Raw genomic sequence first — 21,570 nt, forward strand, 5'->3', positions numbered from 1 at the left:
GATTTTGGGTTTAATGACAAGGTTTGTATTCATACAACAGCTATTGCAAGGCACTGCAACAAATTATGTGAAATGGGGAGAAACTCAAGTGAGTGACCATAGAAAAAAAAAGATTTAGTGAACTTTACACTATTATAGTAGTTTAAATATTGGACAAATATAAATGGTGGAAACAAGAAAGCAGACATAGTAGTACTTCAGTCAATTTATTATTAATTTCATTATCCCTTATGTAGAACATACCGTCTGTTTCTAGATATCGATATCTTTGGGTAACTTATAGAATCATCTGAAATACAAAATGTAACTTTGCATTTCTGTATCAATCCTCAAAAATATAAATAAGCACAAAACCAACTGCAAAATCTCTGAAAGCATTTTGCTGAGAGACCTTTCTGATTCACACAAATCCTCTCACCCTGTCAGTTGTCAGATCAAAAGACTTCCCCTTGCGCAGTCTGTGTATACAGAGGGGTCAATGTGAATAGCTTAGCAGTGCAGTATCCTTTGTACTTCCATAACCTTACCAGGCAGAATCATCACTGAGTGTCCCCAAACATCACCTATGTGTGTGTGTGTGTGTGTGTGTGGGTGTGTGTGGGTGTGTGTGATGTGCGTTTAAAAGAGAGGTGGTGGCTTGACGTCATGTGTGCGTCACATTGCTTTCCTGTCATATCTCTTTCTCTCTCTCTGTTCTGTTTAGCAGTGTACCTGCCAAGATTTCACAACGCAGACCAGCTTAGTCGAAACTGAGCTTGCAGCTGTCGCTCACATTTGAAAAAGGATCATTTCATAACTACAGTACTAGATAATCTTTAGAACAATGGCTTAAAAGTGAGCAGCATTCTCTGGCCTACCACACCCTCCTCAGTACATCAGTGACCTCTGATCTCCCTGAAGTCCCCACCCCCCTTATTCATTTTAGCAACAGCTGAAACATTTATTTTAAAAAAACTGCCTTTTATGAAAATGCAGTTTTGTTTTGTGTTTCTCTGTTATCCCGCAGAAAAGCGTGGCTATCGTTTCTCCTCAGCGCTTGCAGTGGCTACTTCAGCTCCTCTCTTTGTGAGGTTCACATAGGATCGACAGTGGCACAAGATTTCAGTAAATCGCACACTGCATTTCTGCGGGAAGAAGTTACTGCAGATTGGCATAATCCTATTCATGCATCCCTTTGCCTAAGCATGCATATGGACAGCAGGACTTTCTACAGGGGATAATTCTACAGTAAAAGCAGCATAAACAAACATGCAATTAGCAACTACTCTCCCTCAAGAATACTCAAAATCCATTGAACCCCTTCACTCAAAGAAACCCCTCAAACCCCTAGTTTATTGTTAATTGGTGTATGCAGCTTTAGTTAACGACCTTGTGAGAGATTAACTGTGCACAGAAAAGTGGCTAATATGATGTTATGAAGTTGAAGAATTCCACACTAGTGTGTCTTTTGTGTCTTCAGTGTGACAGGCTAATGATTTTTTAAAAGGTGGTCAAGAGAAAAGGTCAATAAATGAAGGTGTGTGTTTAATAGAAACACTGAAATGTGTTGTAATGGGAAAACATATACAAAACAGACTGTGTGTAGAAAACATGCATTTCTGTAGGACAGATGCATTTACTGAAGGTGCGCGTGTATGTGGTTGTCTAGTGATAAATTCAAGCCATTTATATAAGATGATTGATATTGCTATCTTTAAATTACATTTGGTAATTCTGACACTTTCATATAAAAATCAGGTAAGAAATTGTGTTGTTTCAAGCACAGATATTTTCAAAATTGTGCGCACCCCTCTAAACTGTATAGAGGCCAGTTTGTAAAATTAGTCATTCATGCTGAGAATAATTTATGAATTTTTTTAAAAATACAGTTGCGCTTTTTTTTTACTCTGGTGTAAAAATTGTGCTGTGGTCTCGTGGCTTTTTCTTCTGTGGTGGATTATGTTGGCAGTAGGTGGCACCGTTATGGCAACAATAGGACAGTTCCCTGTGCAAACAGCATTTTCAGTATGTGGGAACTGCTTCATAATAACAAATAAATAATTAATACTGTTTTTTTTGACTATGGAAAAGGTCAAAAATGGCTCAGATATTATTGAAGAACTTTGCTGAGTTCCTCCATATTGACAGATCTCAGAGTTTAGATAAAGTGATTGCAGCTAATGAACAGGTAGCCGGTTATTAAATTCCGGACTATTCTGCCACTTGATTGACACATTATGGCTTAAATGAGATGATTTAGATATTAACATTATGGGTAAAGCTACCAGAAAAAGGTAACATGGACATGAAGTGGCCCAATATTCTACAAAACGTAATGAAAACCTGCTGAGATCCAAACAGTCCAGTGTAAGGCTGGATAAATCCAATACTATGTTATTTAGATTTTTCCAATCAATTTTCCAATCTTGATCTGTCCCTCTTACGATCAGCAATCACTAAGGGTGTGAAGTCAGGCAGAAGTGGGACAGACTGTGTCAGTGGGGACCTGAGTATTACTGGTGGCTACAGCAGATAGGATGGCTCAGTCTCCTGTGAAAGTTGTCGGATCATTGAGGGAGTCTATGAAGGGGCGGTTGTTAAGTGAGGAAAACTAGCAAATGATAAAGAAGAAGAAGGCGTCTGCGTCATCCCTCTTCCTCAGTGTCACTGTGCTAGCTCGTCACTGGTGGTTGCTCTGAACCTTCCTCCAAACTCTTATCTCCTTCCCGAGACTTTTTCCTCCTCTTGTTACCTAGAAACAGAGAAGAACATGCTGGGATTTAGGTAATTACCAGATAAATACCTGCATGAAAAAACACTGAAACTGTGGCTGCATCAGCTTTCTCTTGCTTTTCTCATCCTTACAAGTGAACAAAAACAAATGACTTTAGGTTTTGTACCTCACATTTGCCATTAAATGCAAGAATGTCAGCTGTACTACGCAGCACAGACACCAACTCAAATGAATAAATAAAAACAACTGAGTCATATTGTATCTGAGCCAACAAGGACAGTAGTATCTGGAGAATCTGCTCAACAGGAGAGAGTAGGATACAGAGAGGGATACGACACATCACCTGTTGCTAAGATACACCCGGCACTGTTGCTATGCCTGACAGAAAAAGTTTGGGCACATCTGACAGTATGTGTGGGCGTGCTGTTGCATCGATGTTCGAGACAAATGGCTCACTCACTCAATTTACGCAATAGCTTCTTTCCAATGTTCTCCTCAGAGCTGGATAGAGACAGAGAGCTGATCAAGGGAGAGGTGGATGGCTGAGACTCTGTAGGCACATCTGAAAGAGAAAGTTCAAAGAAGTTAGAGAGTGAGATAGATGGGGTAACAGCAGAAATGACAGGCAGAATAGATGAAGGGAAATAACCACCTCACTTACAGTGATGTGTTGATATGCTGCCTACAAGATAAAATCTTCCGTATAGGACTTTTGTTCATCTTAAACTGTCACTTTTATAGAGTTTTAAAAGCAAGACCATGTACCTTTTGCTGCAAAGTGGCCTCAAATGACTGTTAACATTTAATTTTCCAGATTGTCAGTTGCTTTAAAGACGTCATCATCATTAGGAAACTTGAGTGAGAGTGAGTGGAATAAGAGAACGACAAGTAGAGAGGAGTTAGCAAACAGACTCAGTGATGTCAGTTACACATCGATATCTATATAAAGTTAGCTAACATTAGCCACCGTAAGCTACTGGTCATTCCAGACAAAGTAAGGCTGTAGCAGCAAAACCCCTGAGTGTATTAAATTAAGCAAGTGTGTGTTTTATTGCTTGTGAATTAAACTTTTCATTTGTAAAAGGAAGATTTTGTTATGTCTTTTTTCAAAAGTTACATAGTCTTGCTTTAAATAAAAGCTTTTGTTGATTCTTGTATGATTCCTGAAATAAAATTCTGTCACATAATTTAATTTCACTGCCCTTCAAAGAAAAATACTAAGCACAGGCATGTTTCTTCACCCTTATTTACCACCAAATTCTTTATATTTTGCTATTTTTAATGTTGGTTTGGGAAACTGATTTTCTTTTCACTCTTTTTTCAACCATGTCAGACAATATGGTTCTTAATATCTTAAGTACTTATGATTAAAATCTTATGGAACAAAACATAAATGCCTTTAATTATTTACTTTTAACTTTTTAAATGATGTAAGAGTCTATGATGCATGAGCCTGCTCTCTTCTCTGTACTCACCATTCTCCCCATAATTTTCTGGTCGGTCCTCGTTGATGTAGGGAATCTCATCCATGCGGAGGAACACAGTATCATTCGGACTCCTCTGGCCATCAGACTTACTGCCTGTAGAGAGAAATAATTACACCAATCAGCACCAATCCAACTGCAAGTTGCTGCAAAACAGCAGCTGCTTTGCATCTCTGCCTGTAGAGGGAGGTAGGGAACATGCTATTTATCAATTAATAGTTTTCAAAATCCAGTATGAGGTTAGACACTGCAGTGGTCACCGCTTAAGGGTGAAGAACATAGAATTTAAATGTCAATTTTAAGATTAGCAACAAGTCAGAGAGGACATAATTATTAAATCAGTAGTGTTTTAATTAGTCTTAAAGCTGCTGACTTGTAGCTGAGTGGTGCATAACTGGACACTACACTTTTATTGACAACCAACAGAACCATCTGTCTCCCAATTTTTCTTATTGACACGTACACACACACAAACTGGGTGGCGTGTTACACACAACATAAGACAGATGGCATGTGGGAAATCCTTTAAGCCTTGAAACCAGTACAGATTGGTTGATGCCATGTTTGCATGAGGTTTCTGAGTGTATGTATGAGTGAGTCACTCTAGGTGTTTGGCTTCATTGGATTCACTCTTTACTGATGCTGTAAATATATTTAAAAAAATATTTTTAATAAAATATATAAAACTATGTTTTAATATTAAAATAAAACAAATTTGTGACTTGTGCTATATTTGCCTTTTGTTCTCAAACATGCACACTTACAGTTAGGATAACGTAATATTCAGTTTGGGGCTTTTTTCAGATTATAATTTCTAAAACACCCTGAGTTATTTCAATTAATGTCTCTATTATTCCATTATTATTTTTACACAATAGCTTATTTTCCAACAGCAGCCTTGGGGAAATTATACTGTCTGCAGCTCCATTACCTTTTCAAACTTATTTTGGTTTTCTAATTAACTACACACACTGCATTTTCAATTCTGTTATTCACAGTGCTGGTATGAATGTCCTGGGGGGCGGGGGGTTACAGAATTTATCATCACTGAATCTGCCAGTTATCATATCATGTTGTGAGGTCGTATCTATGCAGTCAGACAGGTTTTGGGCCTGTAGCCCACAAAGCACTCTGATCAGTGTGTTTGATCCTTTGAACCCTCTCTTTCTTCCCCTTCAAAAGAAACCTCTGCCAATCAAGCGAGTCATAAAATTCAAATTCAGCTACACGGAGCTTGATCATGGATTTTGTGTTGCTCTTATCTATTGAGACTAACAGTGAATGCAAAAGCGGTTAGATGTAACAGAGAGCTGGAGACATGATGTAGTCAGACCTCTGTCAGTCGTCTGTCAGAGTGAGGGGCTTAGAGAAGAAAGCAAAAATTAAAGCTAAGAAGGGAAATAAAGGGAGGTAGGTAGGCAGAGGGAAAGGAGGCAAGAAGGAATAATTGAGTGAGGACAGAAATGTCTTTTTGAAGGCTTATGTCAATAGTTATAACTGGACTGAGGCTGCTGGTAGTTTTTATTCTTTCCTTCAGAACTTAAGTATTGGACATTGGAAAATGCCTCAGAGAGACCTTGAAACTGTTACTCAGTGTGATTTATAGAGGTGATGTAATTTCAGGGTTAGCAGTAGCCGTTGAGGGTGGTACGAAGCCTACAAAACCTTGATCAATCTGTCTTTTATTTTTCCAATCAATTATTATATAAAATGTGAGAAAACTGGGAAATAGTCCTTCATAATTTGCCAGAGTTCAAGGTGATTTCTTCAAAAACCCGAATATACTTTATTTTCAATGACATAAAAGAGAAAAAAAGCAGCAAATCCTCACATTTGAGAAGCTGGAACTTGTTGAACTTTTATTTGATAAATGACAAAACTTATTATCAATTAATTTCTGTTAATTGCCTAATCAATTGATTCAGCACTAAAACTAACCCACCTAAGTAAAGTAAGTAAAGACTCTTAGTCAACATATTAAAATGAGTTTCAAATACTTACGAACGATACGGTTTCTTTCATTGAGCTGGGAGGTGTTGCAAAGGCCACCATGGGGATGGAGGTGTGCGAGGCGTGCCAGTCCCAGCCGAGTGTGTGTGTGTGTGAGGGGGAGGGCGATGCTGTGTGAGCGGGCCTCTGGAACTGGAGGCCTCCCTTTAGCGTCAGGGTCCACCGGGTCTGGTGTCTGAGGGGAGCTGTCCATCCTTGTGGCAGTCAGAGCATTCTGGTAGTGGTTCCTGGAAATCTAAAGGGAACGTCAAATGTGTAATAAGTGTTATCATCAGTATAGGATCTGTGTTTGAAATGGCTGCTATATCTGACACATGTGGACAGGAGGAAACATGGACTGGACTGGAGAAGGGGGAGGAGAGGTAAAGCGAGAGGGCACATTCATCATTTAAGACTAAAATATTCATGGTTGAAATGGAGCTCAATTATCCCCAGTGATTAAAGCAATAAGGGTGCATGGAGGGGAGAGCGAGAGACAGGATGTCTGTGTTCAGTCAGAATCAGGGATTAGGACATATCAAAGGCATGCTGCGGTAGAGGAAGAGTTTGCGTTTTCGGGAATTTTGAAGATTAAATGGAGCTTAAAACTGCAGTTGCTCGCTTGTGCTCCAAAGCTTTTCCCCCAGTATGCAGGAAATTATAGTATTTAATTTAGCTCATAATAACAGTGGTTAATGTTAATTTATTTTTGCTGTTTCTGCGTTGTGTGCTTGCATTTTTGTATGAAACCTTGATGATCTGCAGGTCTGTGAGCTGTCGGACTGAGTAGTCTGGTAAGTAGACCCCTCCTCCTGTTGTGAGCTGACCCACGCTGCCTCCACTCAGTAATGAATCTGATTGGTTCAGACCACTGCCTCGCGAATTATACCTGTGACCTGCATAGAGAAGAACAAGAAAACACAGGTTTAGTAGCATAATTCATACATTCATCGCTGTTGGGTTGAAATCAATTAGAAGCAAGTACAAAAAGAGTTCACACACTCAAATCTATCAAGACGCTATTTTAATTCTAATTTTTCAGTTTCTGTGTTTGGCACAGAAAATTAAAATACGAGTCAACTGCACTCATGTTTTTTCAGTATACCTTCTTCATTGTGTGTTATTGCAAACTAATTTTGTACTTCTTGGGACTTTGACTGTACCCAGTACACTGTACACTCTTTTTGTATTTTGTTGAGTGTAATATTTTTTATTCTACCTTTGAAATTTGTTATTTGTTGTAACTGCCTAAGTTTCAGGGAAAAGGAAAACAGCCTTGTTGTTGTATTTTTGAATTCAATACAAATTGCATGACTCTTCTCAAATATACAATGGTTTATTAATGTGGATGGACTTGTATCACAGCTCACAGTAGTCTGCACTCTGTGTACTCAGGATAAGAAAGTATTTTTGAGTTCACAAAATGAGACTGAACATGATGTAAAAGCCCACAAGTCATAACATTTTTTTAAAAATCATTGAGAAATGTGTTGCTTGATAGTGTGGGATTTCATGTGAATGAGTGTCAGCCTGCTCACTCGAGGTAGTTGAAGTTGCCACTACTTGCTTCATTTGATTTAGAATATAAGTGGCATAGTGTGTCATAGAGCAGCTACTTACACTTCTAACTATAACTGTATAATGTCATTTAATTCTGCATGGTGTCATACCTATAAAGATGTTTTATATTTTAATGCTTTACAATTAAAGGTATAAAAGAGGCAGATGAAATAATGTCAGCAGCTTTTAAAAGATGATTGACAGTGTTGGACACAGAAGCATTTTATGTGTATATTTAGTTTTTAGGTCCCCTCTCTGCCGTGTCCTGCATGCGTTTGAGCTCCTCTTAACTGGGTGGCATAAAGTGCTGCTCTTGTCAACTCCAGCGAGAGAGAGAGAGAGAGAGAGAGAGAGAGAGAGAGAGAGAGAGAGAGAGAGAGAGAGAGAGAGAGAGAGAGAGAGAGAAGGAAACTGCACCGGCTCTTTTGAGATGTGACACTTCTGCAGCTGCTTAAGAGAAATTCTGGATTCGGTAATGTCCAAAGCAGGGATTTAGAAATACTTCATGGAGTCTTCCAAATTGCTTTAAGCTTGCCCTGAACACCACACATGCAAAACATGCACACAACCACTTCAAGACAGAAAGAGAAAGGGAGAGAGAGCGAGAGAGAGAGACAGTCTTTCTGCGCGCTCTGCTGTCTTTCATATAATCCTGTGCAGGTCATGTCCTTCCACTGGGAAATTCTCTGAAATCACGTCTTTTAATTACTTACTTCCCACGGCTGCTGCTGCTCCTGCAGGCTGATGCTACACAGATACTGAGTGGGATTTAGCCAATAAAAAACACTTCCGCCACCAGCAAAGCATTAGTTTTATGATTATTACTGCCGTTGTCGTCAACATCACCATCATCCTCACTGTGTGTCCCCTAGAAATATCGATCTATATCTTTTCATGTGTATACTTACCGATAGGCAGGGGTGGGATGAGTGCTGGCATGCCATAGTAGGAAAATGCTCCATTTTCAAAGCGAAGAGCCTCCTTTCCTATCTCTACCTCCACCCGTCCCTGCAACATCAACACATCCATTTACATGCACAAGGTTTCAGCTCTACACTTATGGTGTGACTACTGCATTGATTACTCATCTAATGGAGCCACCCACACAGGACATAAACAGAAAAGCACTGTAATTATAATAATTTCAAGCACAGACATGACTATCACTTGGGTTTCATGGTTCATCTGCCACAGCCTTTTTGTCATTCTTTTTGTCATGCAGCGTTGTTTGCACAAAGCATCCAGTTTAACGTAACTTAACCCTTGTAATCAAAAAGCAGCAGCAGAGTTTGGGATTCACCTGCAGAATGAGGACAAAGTAGTCGACAGGTTTGTTTCTCTGGAAGAGGTAGTGTTGAGGAGTGTGTTTCTTCTTGGGGTTGAACTTGAGTTCCTGCACAACACTGGGATGTTTGATGAGACGCAGCAAGATCTTCTCTGACAGGTGACACGGCCGGAACGGTTCAACCTCTACAAGATAGATGCATGTAGACATGCAGACACACAAGGACAAGAACACATCGGAAGAACCAAAGAAAGAATCAAAGAAAGAACTCTATATTCCCTGTCACATGTCCTCATCCTCATTTTATTGTGCAATTGCCTGTGTGCACGCATGGACACGGCATACATACACACAGGGATAAACACACATACAGCTCTACCTGTAGCCAAGAAGCGATGTGTTGCGAGCAACAGCTGGGGCGAGATCTTCACCTTCAGCTCATTTTCTGCCAGTTTGAATATAGAAAAATCCTGCTGTTTCCTCTCATGGTTGGACACTCGCCTTTTGGTCCGATTATCAGCTGGAAACACACAAAAACAGACAGCATATTTCACCTTTATACACTGATAATAGCTGATGGAGGGAAAGCTTAGGTTTGGCTTATTAGATTTGCCACATAAATACAGTATTCTTATACACACCAGGATTTAGCAACTACTCTGAGGTGCCACTGACCTCGTTAGTTGATGTATCTTTACTTCATGCTAACAAATACTAGAGATGGATATCTATTCACAATTTCTCTGCCATGCATAGTTAGTTTATTTGCATTCGCAGATTGCAGTAGATTATCCAATGCTACGTCAACATACTTCTGATTGATAAATGGATTTATCCTCTGCATATGCGAGGAGTATTAAACTTATTATATCCGTATAAATACATCATGGCTGCAGCAGAAACAGCTGGTGCTATAAATGCCTGCAGTGCACAGTCTGGAGAGATTAGCTCCCCTGTGCTTTATATACACACACATAATTATGCGCACGCAGACACACAAAAAAGACCCAGTGAGTAAGAACACCCACGCAAGTGCACCCATGATAGAGGCTGCTTCACACACTCTGCATGTAATTAAAATTGTAACATGCTTCAAAATGTAATGTTCCAGGCTGCTGGAGTTTTTGTGGAAATATACAATAAAAAGTTTTTTTTTTCCAATTGTGGCTTGTAGATAGTAAGGAAATCAGTGAGTGAAAAGAGGAGACCAAATTAGATATGAAACAAAAGGAGTTTGGCATTTGACATCCTCTCTGTGGAGAGCTTTCCCAGCCAATTAAAGATGAGCGGATTATGGTGATTATCTGGGAGACTGGGGCATTTATTCACATTATTTAATTATGCATCAGCAAGGAGCTGGGAACAACAGGGGAGAGAATGTGGGATCAATAGTTTAATTGGAAAACAGAAAAGGAGGTGAAGGAAGAGAGAATGTTACGATGTACTATTCACACAAAAATCCAGCTGCTAGCATCCCTAAATATTGTACGTTGCTGAATTGAGCATTTTCCAGTGATGTTTAGGACCACAGGGCTGAACAATCTGTCAGCTGCGGAAGCAAACTGAGAAAATCTATTCAGTATGGGAGCTGGAAACATGATAAAATTGATTCACAGCTAATGCAACAGTGACTTTGAAAATTTAGACCTTCATAATCAGTGTGTTTATTTGTCATACGTACTATACAGATCTGTCTCATCCACAATCTCGGACTTGATGATCTCCTCTATGACATCCTCCAGGGTGACGATGCCCATCACCTCGTAGAAGGGATCTCCCTCCCCCTCACTGTTCACCCTCTGCACCACAGCCAGGTGGGACTTACCTGCATTCATCAGAAAAGAGAGATTATAAATGTGAGTTCATGCCAAAAACTGCACATGCAATGAGTTGAGAGGCAACGTCACCGGATAAAAATAACACGAGTCAACAGCCTCCAACTGGATCTGTGCACTCAAGATGAAAAATCAGCATTAATACACCAACTGGAGCTGAGCGACCATAAATACAGGAGAGATCTGTATATATATTCTTGTACACAAAATCACAGTCACACATATTCTACACATATCCTTGCAATGTCAGGACTGCTCTCTTGTATGTGTATGACTCAGATGAGAAGTAAGTGGACATTGGGGGGTTATTCTGGAGACACTTTGACAGTTTGGAAGACTTGGTCCTTATATAAACACTATGGTTATGCAATCAGTCGGGTGACGCCTGCATCTGCCGACTAAACTGCCCATTGCGGCTGCCACCTCTGTGTAAACACACATATGCAGCAGGCAATTTGAGGAGGGATGCTATCCTCCTTGTTAGCAAAATGACCAAAATGCATCCCCCTTGTTAACCCGCCATCCCCCCTGTCCATCCCTAGTAGCAGAGAGAGTGCAGGGGCAGAGGGATTGTTTAACTGAATATGTTAGTCTAGTCTGCCTGATTCATTGACCTTTATCTGACTGAGGTTTGTACAAGTTAGAATCTATGGCCCTGACCATGGCTCTGAAATATCAGTAGCCTAACTGTGCTGTGTATTGATAAATCCATGGCGCTGTCTGTGGTGCTGAAGTAGCAGACGGATTTGTAATTGTGCCTTTTTCTCTCAGTCCCACCCTTCTGTCAGTTTCGTCTTGGATCTACAATATTCTCTAAACTATATACTATAAATACTCATTTCTATACTTAATTGTAGCCTATGTACTCTATAGAGTAGTGTCACCGTCATGATCAAGTGACAAGAAGCAACGTGTAGTCACAGAAGAGTGAGAGAGTCATAGAGTCACACTGCTGCCTGTAGTATTTCTATAATATTTCTTTCCTACAGTTTTTACTATAGGTGTTTGGTGTAATGTGTAAAATTAACCTGCACTGACCGTACCATGCTCTGCTACAGTTACATAATTTGAGATAATGTTTATACTGTCAAAACTACAGTGTGTTTTGAAAAGTGTGCATCTTTAAAATGCTTAATGTGCACATCTAGAAGAAAATAGGCCTACACAAAATATGTATTTAGCCTAATAGCAGTTCGGTTAAATCAGAATTATAAACGCAATTGTAATATCAAGAATTAGGCTAGGCCTATATGATAATCCTGCAGTCCAAGATTACCCTAACCCCAGGTTACTATAAAGTTAGGTTACCCTAACCTTAACCCTAAGACTAGAACTAACCTTAACCCTAACCTTCCCATTGGGCCATCCCCCCTGTCAGAAATTAACAAATCACCTACTGCACATATACACACAAACACAACCACAACTTTACACATCTGTGAGCAGACCCAGCACTCCTACTCAGTAAGAGTTTGACGGAACACGACAAGCCTGCCAGATACAATTATACAGCTCGCCAACAGCATCTCTGGAGCGAGTTGATAAAGCAAATGTGACAAGAAGTCAACGTTGCCACCAAACTCAAGCATCGCAAGGAGAGAAGAGCAGGAAAACTTGCCATAATAATGTAATTAAAAATATATTATTGCACTATTTAAGGCTAACTAGTTGTTATGTAAAGATTTTTTTTCATTTTCAGTAGCTCAAAAAACAGGTTTAATTGTCACTAAAAACAGATATTTTTATGCTAATTCAGTGCAATTCTTTGCTTTGCCATTATTCACTGTCATGGTTCTGCTTACATCAACGCGCAAGTATATTTGGTGACCAAGTAAGTTATCTAACCAAATTCCTGATGAACTGACTTCGAACAAAATCAGTGGCTCATATGAGTTGGAACGGTTTAGGAGATCACTGCCAGGGGATAAAATGGATCAAATGCTTTAATCCACTGCAGAAAAAAAAAATGCTGATTGACTGACATCTCCAAACATATCTCTGGCTGCATACAGGCGATTGTACTGAGATGACGAGATGATCAGGTGACCAGTTTGTCTGAAGAGCTCAGGTGAGTCAGAGTTGGATTTGCCCTCAGCTGCTGATGTGCCAGGGAACTGCATTACATCATTCGTATGTTACATAATACCCTTGCAGAACGACACACACTCACCAGACTCACACACGCAGACACACATGCCCGGGGCAAAACTAGGTCTAACATGGATGTCCCTTTTGCAAATGTTTCTGCTCCGCCAGTTTCCCAGGCTCCTCCAGTCTATATTTCAACTATGTGTACTGTTTTATATTATGCATATGTTTTCATATGACTATGCATTATATGAATATTTGCTGTCTGTGTTTTCTGCAAACATAACATTCATACAGCACTACAGAACGAGGAAGGAAATAATGCATTGTTTATATCTCTGCAGCAGTCTATTTTTTTTTTTTAATTTTTTAACCTTCGGTTTTACATGCATGAACACAGAACAAACTTCTATGATTTGTCATGTGTTTACTACATAGTAGTTGCTTTCATAGGATGAAGTGTCTCAACCCAATCAATCAAAATATTTATAGCAGATTTTGTGTTGTCCATAAACCTTCAGTGCCATGAAAGCATCCCTTTGCATTGAGTAAAGAGCATGGCTTGGCATATAATAAAAATTACATTGGTTTTGACATTTCCATCCCCTCCCCTGACACAGGCCTCCCTCCTGCCCATTACCCATCTCAAATAGACATCTTCACAGCTTCCAGCCAGGCCTCCTGAACAGCGGGAGTCTTTCAATCCATGAGAGCAAAGTTGGAAGGAGGTGAGAGGGGAAGGGAAAGGTTGGATCTGAATTTTTCATGGTTTCTCTGCAGGCTTGGATGGCGATGGCCTACTGAGTGGAAGAAGCTTCAAAGTCACCACAGGCTGACAATTAGGTGCACACAAACAGCGGAAAGGTGAAGCCTGACCTCACCTTTCCACCTTATTTATAAATTGCACACACACACACACACACAAACACAGGGTCAGACCTGAGCTCACGGATCACTTGTAACAGACCAAAGCCATCTTTTATAATCCTGAGCATGATGAAGCAGTAGACCTCTTGACCTGTAAGCGGGATGTGTACGTCTAATTTATAACCCTCCCAAGGTCACCGCTGAGTCTCCTTTCACAGTCTGATTGGACAACCGCAACCTCTGACTGACATCTATTGAGCCCCTTTTGTCAATGAAACATCTTAATCCCCACAACCAATGTCAATGAAATCCTTACATAACAGTCATTCCAGTTGCCTCTCATATGTCTCCATTTTATCGTATGACGCTGTCAGGGGAACAGTTTGAGCTGTACACCGCAGAGCATCGATTCAGAATCATACTCAATGTTATCATCAAGACTGAATGGGGTCCCTGGAGAGAGGCGACACACTTTTGCTTGGTAGTGAACAGATGCTATCTGAGCTGTATGAGAGACTGAGTGCAGTAATACTGTGAACTCACTTATCAGCAAAGATGCTTATCAGACAATGAATGTGTGAGGCAGAGAGAGAGAGAAAGAGGGATAATATTCATTGACTCTACAGCCATTAAAGTGTGGGCAAATGCCTCTTGATAAATTGCTTTTTGATGGCGCAAAAAATACAGTTCAACATTACAGTATAGTGTACAACTGATGCATGGCATAATATAGAAAGAGGAAACAGGGGGTTTCAGGGGCAGATAAAGCTCAAGGGGTTGTTGTCATGGGAAAATGACTTTTACTGCATAAACTCTTAAGATAATCCCATTCTGGTCCTTGGTAGCCTCTCACCTCTGGTTGAACCACACTCACTGTGTGACACTGTATCAGATTTCACATATGGCTCTCACTGGTCTGGGGATCAAAGGGCTTTACTGGCAGGCCCACTGTGAGCCAATGGACTGATATATACACTGACTTCTGCTCTGAAAACTTGGTTTTAAGTCCACAGTCACATCAAAGGCCATTTAACTCCTAGGTGGCAGGAAGCAGCTTTCTGCTCCAAAACATGTGGGCCCCATACACTCAACACTGACTTCATATAGGCTGCTCATAAGTCACTATAAGTTCTGGACATGTAAAAACAGAAGATAAACCTTCTTCCTTCGGGATATATCGGACGTGACTTCTGATATGATTTAAAGTGGATTTACCTCTCTTAAATTCCTCCAACATCACATCCAGCTTGGTGTCATTGAACACGCAGTGCATGGGATGCTTGTAAAACTGAGTAATTGTCTTCAGCGGAGTGCAGTCGTCAGGATCCACGAAGGCCAAGTCTTTGACAAACAGGATGTCCACGATGTTGGATCTCTCGTTCTCGTAGACCGGGATTCGGGTGAAGCCGCTCTGCATCACGTCGGACATGGTGCAGAAGTCCAGCACGGCATCCGACGACAGCATGTAGCAGTCGGACAGCGGTGTCAGCACGTCCTCCACGGTCTTGGTCCTCAGCTCCAGGGCTCCCTGGATAATATTGAGCTCCTCTTTGACCAGGTCGTGGTACGGGTCTGTGACGCGCAGCATGGCTACCAGCTTCTCCCTGGTGTAAAAGTTGCTGATCTCTTGGTGTAGCATGATGTCCAAAATTTTGGAGACTGGGTAGGCGATGGGGAAAAACACCAGCATCAGGAGGCGGGTCGCGCAGAGGGTCTTGGAGGCGATGGCGAGACTGTGCCTGGACGCCACGGAGTGAGGTAAGATCTCGCCAATAAAGAATATCCCCAAAGTACAAGAGGCAGTTGAGAGAGCAGTCATCCCTAAAATCTGGCACATCCAGACCACAAAGCATGTGTTAGTGAGCACGTTGCCCAGCACCACGGTGCAAAGGATGTAGTTTCCATGTTTACGCACAGACTCTATTTTCCGTGCGTATTTCTGCTCCTTCTCTGTGCCACTGTTCTGCAGGACCCGGAGCTCCACGGGGTCCAGGGCCAGCATGCTGATGTTTAGACCGCTGCAGAGCGCCGACAGCCCCAACAGCAACACGGAGACCCCCGCCTGGAGCCAAACGTCTGCCTCTGGAGGTCTCTCCACCACTGCCAACCAAAAGTCTCTGGTGCTGAAATGCTCCCATTTCACTCCATCAAAAGCGCACATGGAGTAGTATTTGATCACCTCGCCTCTGCGCAGGTCTTTGGCAAGCAGCTCCACCAAAACTGAGTTGTGACTTGAGGTGGATTTGAAAGAGCCCAGCAGCTCGATGTCAGAGCTCCGGGCATTCTCCTCTTCACATGGGTTCCCTGTGGACCGGAGCCACCTATCTGAGTCCCCGCTGTCCCCTCCTGTTTCCTCTATGAACGCGATCCATGGGGCGGCGGGAGCAGCGTCAGGTCTGCCGCTGATGTTCAGGTTGTTTGGATGCTCCGTAGCTGGAGATGCGGAGTAGTAAACCCGCAGCATGAAGCGGGTCCCCTCGGTCGCCCTCAGTATGCCGTCCTGAACGGACAGCTCTCCGCTCTGCGTGTCCTCTGGCCGGACGCCGAGCAGCGCTGCTGTCGGGGCCGGCAGAGAGGAGAGGGTGACGGTCAGAAAGAGTAGAGAGAGTCGGCGCGGATGCAGGATGCAGCAGAGAGCATCCGCAGCATCCGCAGCCATCATGCTGAATGAACTACTGAAGGACATGGGAGAACTGGGTCACGTGGTTTGCGGATGGGATGGATGGAGCAGCTGGATGGCCATATCCATGAAGACGAGGATGGGTAGGATATGTTAGGGTGAAAGAAAATTTCAGGAGGACAGAGAGAGTGTGAGGGTATGTGTGTGTGTGTGTGTGTGTGAGAGAGAGAGGAGGGGGCACCAGAGTCCTTAATGACACACCGTGACGTAGGCCTGTCTTATTTGCTTTCTGCCACTTTCTAAAAATAGAAGGCAGGAAATGCCCAATCATGAATGATTAATGTGATACACACGGGATCATACAACACTTACAACTGTAGAAAACCTTACATAGGCATAATTTTAGACAGGTACAAAAATACATACACATGCACTATTTGGAGGTTCTCTTTAAGCATAATTTGACATTGTCGTGTTTTATGGCACAACGTCTTCGTCAGTGTGCGTGTCTATGTTAGGGAGTCATAAATATTACACAGCTAAATTGAGTCCTCGTCGTTGTTTTGAATATCCACCAGATGGCAGTATTATCACCTATTTCAGTACACCGTTCTCTGAAAAGTACAGTATATTTTGAAAGCCATAGAAAGGATAATGTGCGAGGATTTTGTTTTTCTGTTATAGGCCTACAGAAAACAGCGTTGTTTCCAGAACTTGTATCCCTAAACAAAATAACTATTTTTGGGTTTGTTTTTTTTTTAAAAGATTTTTTATTGGCATTTTCGTCTCTTATTGGACAGTCAGCAGTGTCGTAGCAGCAGGAAATAAGGGGAGAGAGACGACATTCAACAATCCCTGTCTGAAATCGAATCATAAATAATATAATATGTATAAAGACAACAATTACTAATTAGAATAATTATGATTTTTTAATCGTATTTGTCGTAAATTGATCAGCTGCTATGGAATGTACAGTGAAACCTTCCTACATGATAAATGTGATGATCAGTGTCGGATTTAGGAGGCAGGAATTAACTGAAGGTGATAACAGCGTCTCGCCAAATCTTAAACACTTGAACACTCTCTCTGCTCTTCATCAGTCACACATACACCACGACCTTTAGAGAAAAAAATACTTTGCACGCACAAAAAAAGTGTGTTACATGCAATATTGGCTCCCAGACTGGAGTCTGAGGGCCACCAGTGAAATCAAGATGAATCTAAATCTGTTCAACCTTTCCCGTATTTGTCCGCTAATCAGCAGATAATCAGTGATAATACCTCCCCACCACATCGCTGTCATCGGGCTTTAACTTCTTAGCTCAATTTACTTCGGGCGAAATACATTATGTCCTAATAAACCTGGTTGTCAATCTTGTGGAAATGTTTAAGAAATCCAATTTTTAAAATATTTCGCCCGAGAATCCAACTTTATTCTTATAAAATCTACACTTTATTTCGTATTTTAATAGGCTGTTCTTTCTGTCAACATAGGAACTTTTTCGATGGCAAATACTGTCTCGATGTAATAATAATAATAACATTAACAGAAACACATAGACAATGGACTCGTAAAACTTATTTAAAGAAAAAGTGATTTGCCAACAAAAATCACCACAGTCCAAGATGCTCTGCAGAACATTTCTATGTGTTTGGTGAAACTTATTTCTGTTCAGGGAGTTGTTGGGGGTTTATTTTGTTTTTTTTTAAAAAAACTCTTCAGGATTTGAATTTCTATGACCAAGTAAGTAACTTTTAAAATTAATTACATATTATTCACAGCTCGAGCTCATCCTCTCTTATCGCTAGTTGATCAATATTTATAAGCCAATTAATGAATTTGCCCAAACACAATCTGTTCATGTTGGTAGCCTGTAATTATTATAGGCAACATGTATAATATCCAGATATAAAAATAAATCAATAAAAAATCGCAGGTATAGGCCTACCGAAATTGCAACAATCATCTTTTATTAAACAAAATATTTTTGAATTTTTCCTACAAGCAATGGGCCCAAAAGTTCACTTATAGATTCAATAGTTATTGATCGATGTCTGTTCAACCCTCAAATTAACCTGTAAATTTAAATGTGTCTCATTGTGCTTGTTAGAAGAACTAGTTTATTAAGACCATTGGATTTAGTACCTGATTGTTCTCCCAATGAGCAGTTAAAGAAAGATTTTCGTTAAATCGATGATTTTTGTAGTCTTTAAAAAATGCCAGTGAAGTAAAACATTCCTGTAAGCCACAGTTTTAAGTTTAAAAAGTTCTTATTGGAAAACATTTTTCTATGTAAACAATTAAAATATCCAGTTCGGTAGGCTTAAAGTTTGAAATATATTCAAAAATTCCAACTTCCGGGATCAATAACTCATAATTCATAATTGGACATCAACAACACGCCGCTTGTAGCAAAGTAGACAACTTAATTTTCACCAAAACGAGCCGTCCTCAGAGCTGGACAGATAACACTGGTCTCTATGCACAGCCGGCTGTGAGTGTGCAGGGACCGTCTAAAAAGTGCAACACTCTTATACAGTGCAGTGTCCCCAAAATCACTTCACACATCAGTGGTCTCCTGTTGGTTATACTACAACACTTAATTTGGAAAAATGTGCTTTTGCATAATTTTGAGGATTTTTTTTTTGTTGAAAAATATTCAATAACTTCACTCTTATACTGTAGCCACAGTGTAGTGTCACCAAAATCACTTCACACATCCTGCTGGTTAAACTTAACCTGTTCTCATTCACAGGTCATCAAATACAGATGCTTTGTGATGCCCCACAAGGCATCCTTCAACATCTGTATGAGGGTGCAGACACACAGACTCCGGCAACAACGGATCCGGACACACCAGACCACTGAACGCTCCGGCTGGGGGTGGGTGACATGCTGGATGATGTACTGTGAGTTGGGCGGTAGGTTTTTGCTCTGCCGTTTTCAACATGGCGGCAATGTTATGAATGATCTCATTTTGCAGCTGAACAGTACACTAAAGTATGTTTCTGAAAACATTTGAGGTAAGAAATAGGCAATGCGGTAACAGAATATTGATTCATATTTGATCAGCATGACCTGGTTTGACAGTTTAATCTGAGTTTCATGAGCTGGCCACCTTACACTGGACAGACTTCATTTGCACAGGGTTGAGGTTGAGTCATGATTTTGCATATTCAGATACAACGGTTGGTCCGTCAACTCACCGTGCCTGCTCTCCATAGAAAATGAATGGGATCCGTCGACTTGACATCCGTCAACGGATTCGGTGTGATTGCACCACGAGACACACAGGGCTTTCAACTCACTCCAATGTGAACCCATCTGCTTCATTATTATGTTTCAACGTGCAGTATCACAGCAGTTCATGAAATTTAGTCTATATAATGTATTTCAATTGGAAGTATCTTTCGTGCCTGTACCAGCTGTTACAAATCACTGTTAAAACATAATTATGTTTTATGGTGTGGCAGCACTGTGGTTAAGGTCTGGTTAAGTTTAGGCACAAAAACCACATGGTTAGGGTTAAGAAAAGAACATGGTTTGGGTTATAAAATGATCACTTGAAACATGGTTAGAAGCAGGAAGCAAACAGTGGTCTCCTGCAGCAAAGTTCAGCTAAGTCCACTTATTTTTCTAGGCATCCACCCAACGTGCCACCTCTGAAAAAGGGCATATGTCATCTTAAATAGAGGTTGTCTGTGTCATGGCATCTATTTCAGACATTATGCTAGTTGTGTAGAAGTCTATTGGAATATCCTGCATGATGAAAAATTATTCTAATGGGTACCCAGTGTGTTAAAAATTGATGCTAAGGGGCATGACAAAGCATTGTGACAAGTTGGGAGTGAGAGCATAGTTTGGAAAAATGTGCTTTTGAATAACTTGGGGGATTTTTTCTTTTGAAAAATATTAAATAACTTCATTCTTATAAAGTGCAGTGTCACCAAAATATTCAATGAATATTCTATTGATTATTTTTCCCAATAAATATCCCCCCAAATTATGCAAATTTAAGAACATATAGTTTGTTATTTTCTTGTTTACTTGTATACATAAATATATATAAAAAAACAAAATTCGGTTTCTTCCAGCCCACAGTAGTGCAAGAACAACAAGGATGAAGATGTGTCTAAAAATCCCCTTAAAAATGATAAAAACATAAATCCTAAGAGAAAAAAAAGAAACAAACAGCAGCACAGTGCATTAAAGTGCATTTAGAGAGAAAGCACATGTTTCAGTTTGATGTTGACAGCAGGTGCATGTCAGGAGTGACCAGCAACGATGGGGACACTGCACTGTATAAGTGTATAAGTGAAGTTATTGAATATTTTTGTAGTATCTCTTTTCAGTGTTGCACTTTTTAGACGGTCCCTGCGTATTCGTCTCACAGCCGACTGTATATAGACACCGGTGTTATTTGTCCAGCTCGGAGGGCGGCTCGTTTTGGTGAAAATGAGGTTTTATCAGTTATGTATGTTTAGATGGCAATTTATCATAAATAATAATAAACATGACAGAATTGTAACATAAATTAGTGAGTTGTCAGTTTATCCCAGACTTCCTGAGCTCTGTAACTGTCCATTAAAAGATGCTGCTGTATCTTATCATCATTGCAGAAAATGACTAGACATTTTTTTTTGTAGTAACACAACAACTCTACGACACAACAGCTCTATCGGGACATCGTCCCACAGATATCAGCCACCGAACATCCCTAATGCTGTCTGAAAGATTCTTACTTTTTAGATTTTTTTAATTACCTCTATGCTTTCATTATAAGCTAATTTTTTATATTTAATAAAGCCACCATATTTAAAATCATTTATTTTATTATAGATCATTTTGCTGGCTAGACCAACCCAGTCCATTTATAGATGTTGTGTTATAAAATTCATGTTTAGCCATGGGTCCTAATTTAAAGTATCACACAGTATCAGGGGGGTCAGGACACTCTGTCAGTCATCTTGAAGGCTTTGTGGAAAGATTGTACTTTGGATAAAAGCTGCAATTTTTACTAAAGAAAAGTATATATTTTCGTTTTCCACCGTATGCAAATTAACTGTAACTTTCCTAAAATAATAATAATAATAATAATCGGGTTTAGTTACATATCGAGAAGAAATAA

The 21,570-nt window shown here is 40.4% G+C and overlaps 1 protein-coding gene across 1 annotated transcript; it reads right to left on the reverse strand.

The window, feature by feature from the left end:
- Window positions 1–201: 201 nt before the first annotated feature.
- On the reverse strand, window positions 202–16,610 carry LOC121911409 (metal transporter CNNM1). Its single transcript, XM_042432839.1, has 10 exons — window positions 15,037–16,610; window positions 10,713–10,856; window positions 9,411–9,551; window positions 9,047–9,216; window positions 8,655–8,754; window positions 6,937–7,082; window positions 6,199–6,442; window positions 4,189–4,293; window positions 3,174–3,275; window positions 202–2,731 (listed from the first exon to the last, which is right to left on the reverse strand). The coding sequence occupies exons 1-10, from the start codon at window positions 16,505–16,507 to the stop codon at window positions 2,652–2,654; spliced, it is 2,703 nt and encodes a 900-aa protein (XP_042288773.1). The 5' UTR covers window positions 16,508–16,610; the 3' UTR covers window positions 202–2,651.
- Window positions 16,611–21,570: the final 4,960 nt, after the last annotated feature.

Source organism: Thunnus maccoyii, chromosome 14 (genome assembly GCF_910596095.1).
Source record: "Thunnus maccoyii chromosome 14, fThuMac1.1, whole genome shotgun sequence".
NCBI classification, from domain to species: domain Eukaryota; kingdom Metazoa; phylum Chordata; class Actinopteri; order Scombriformes; family Scombridae; genus Thunnus; species Thunnus maccoyii.

Excerpts from the sequence above, each read along its gene's own strand:
- LOC121911409 (XM_042432839.1), bottom strand. The coding sequence starts at position 16,507 with ATGTCCTTCAGTAGTTCATTCAGCATGATGGCTGCGGATGCTGCGGAT. Across the intron at positions 9,217-9,410 it reads ACATCGCTTCTTGGCTACAG|AGGTTGAACCGTTCCGGCCG; the intron begins GTAGAGCTGTAT and ends TCTATCTTGTAG. Across the intron at positions 3,276-4,188 it reads AGAAAATTATGGGGAGAATG|ATGTGCCTACAGAGTCTCAG; the intron begins GTGAGTACAGAG and ends TTTCTCTTTCAG.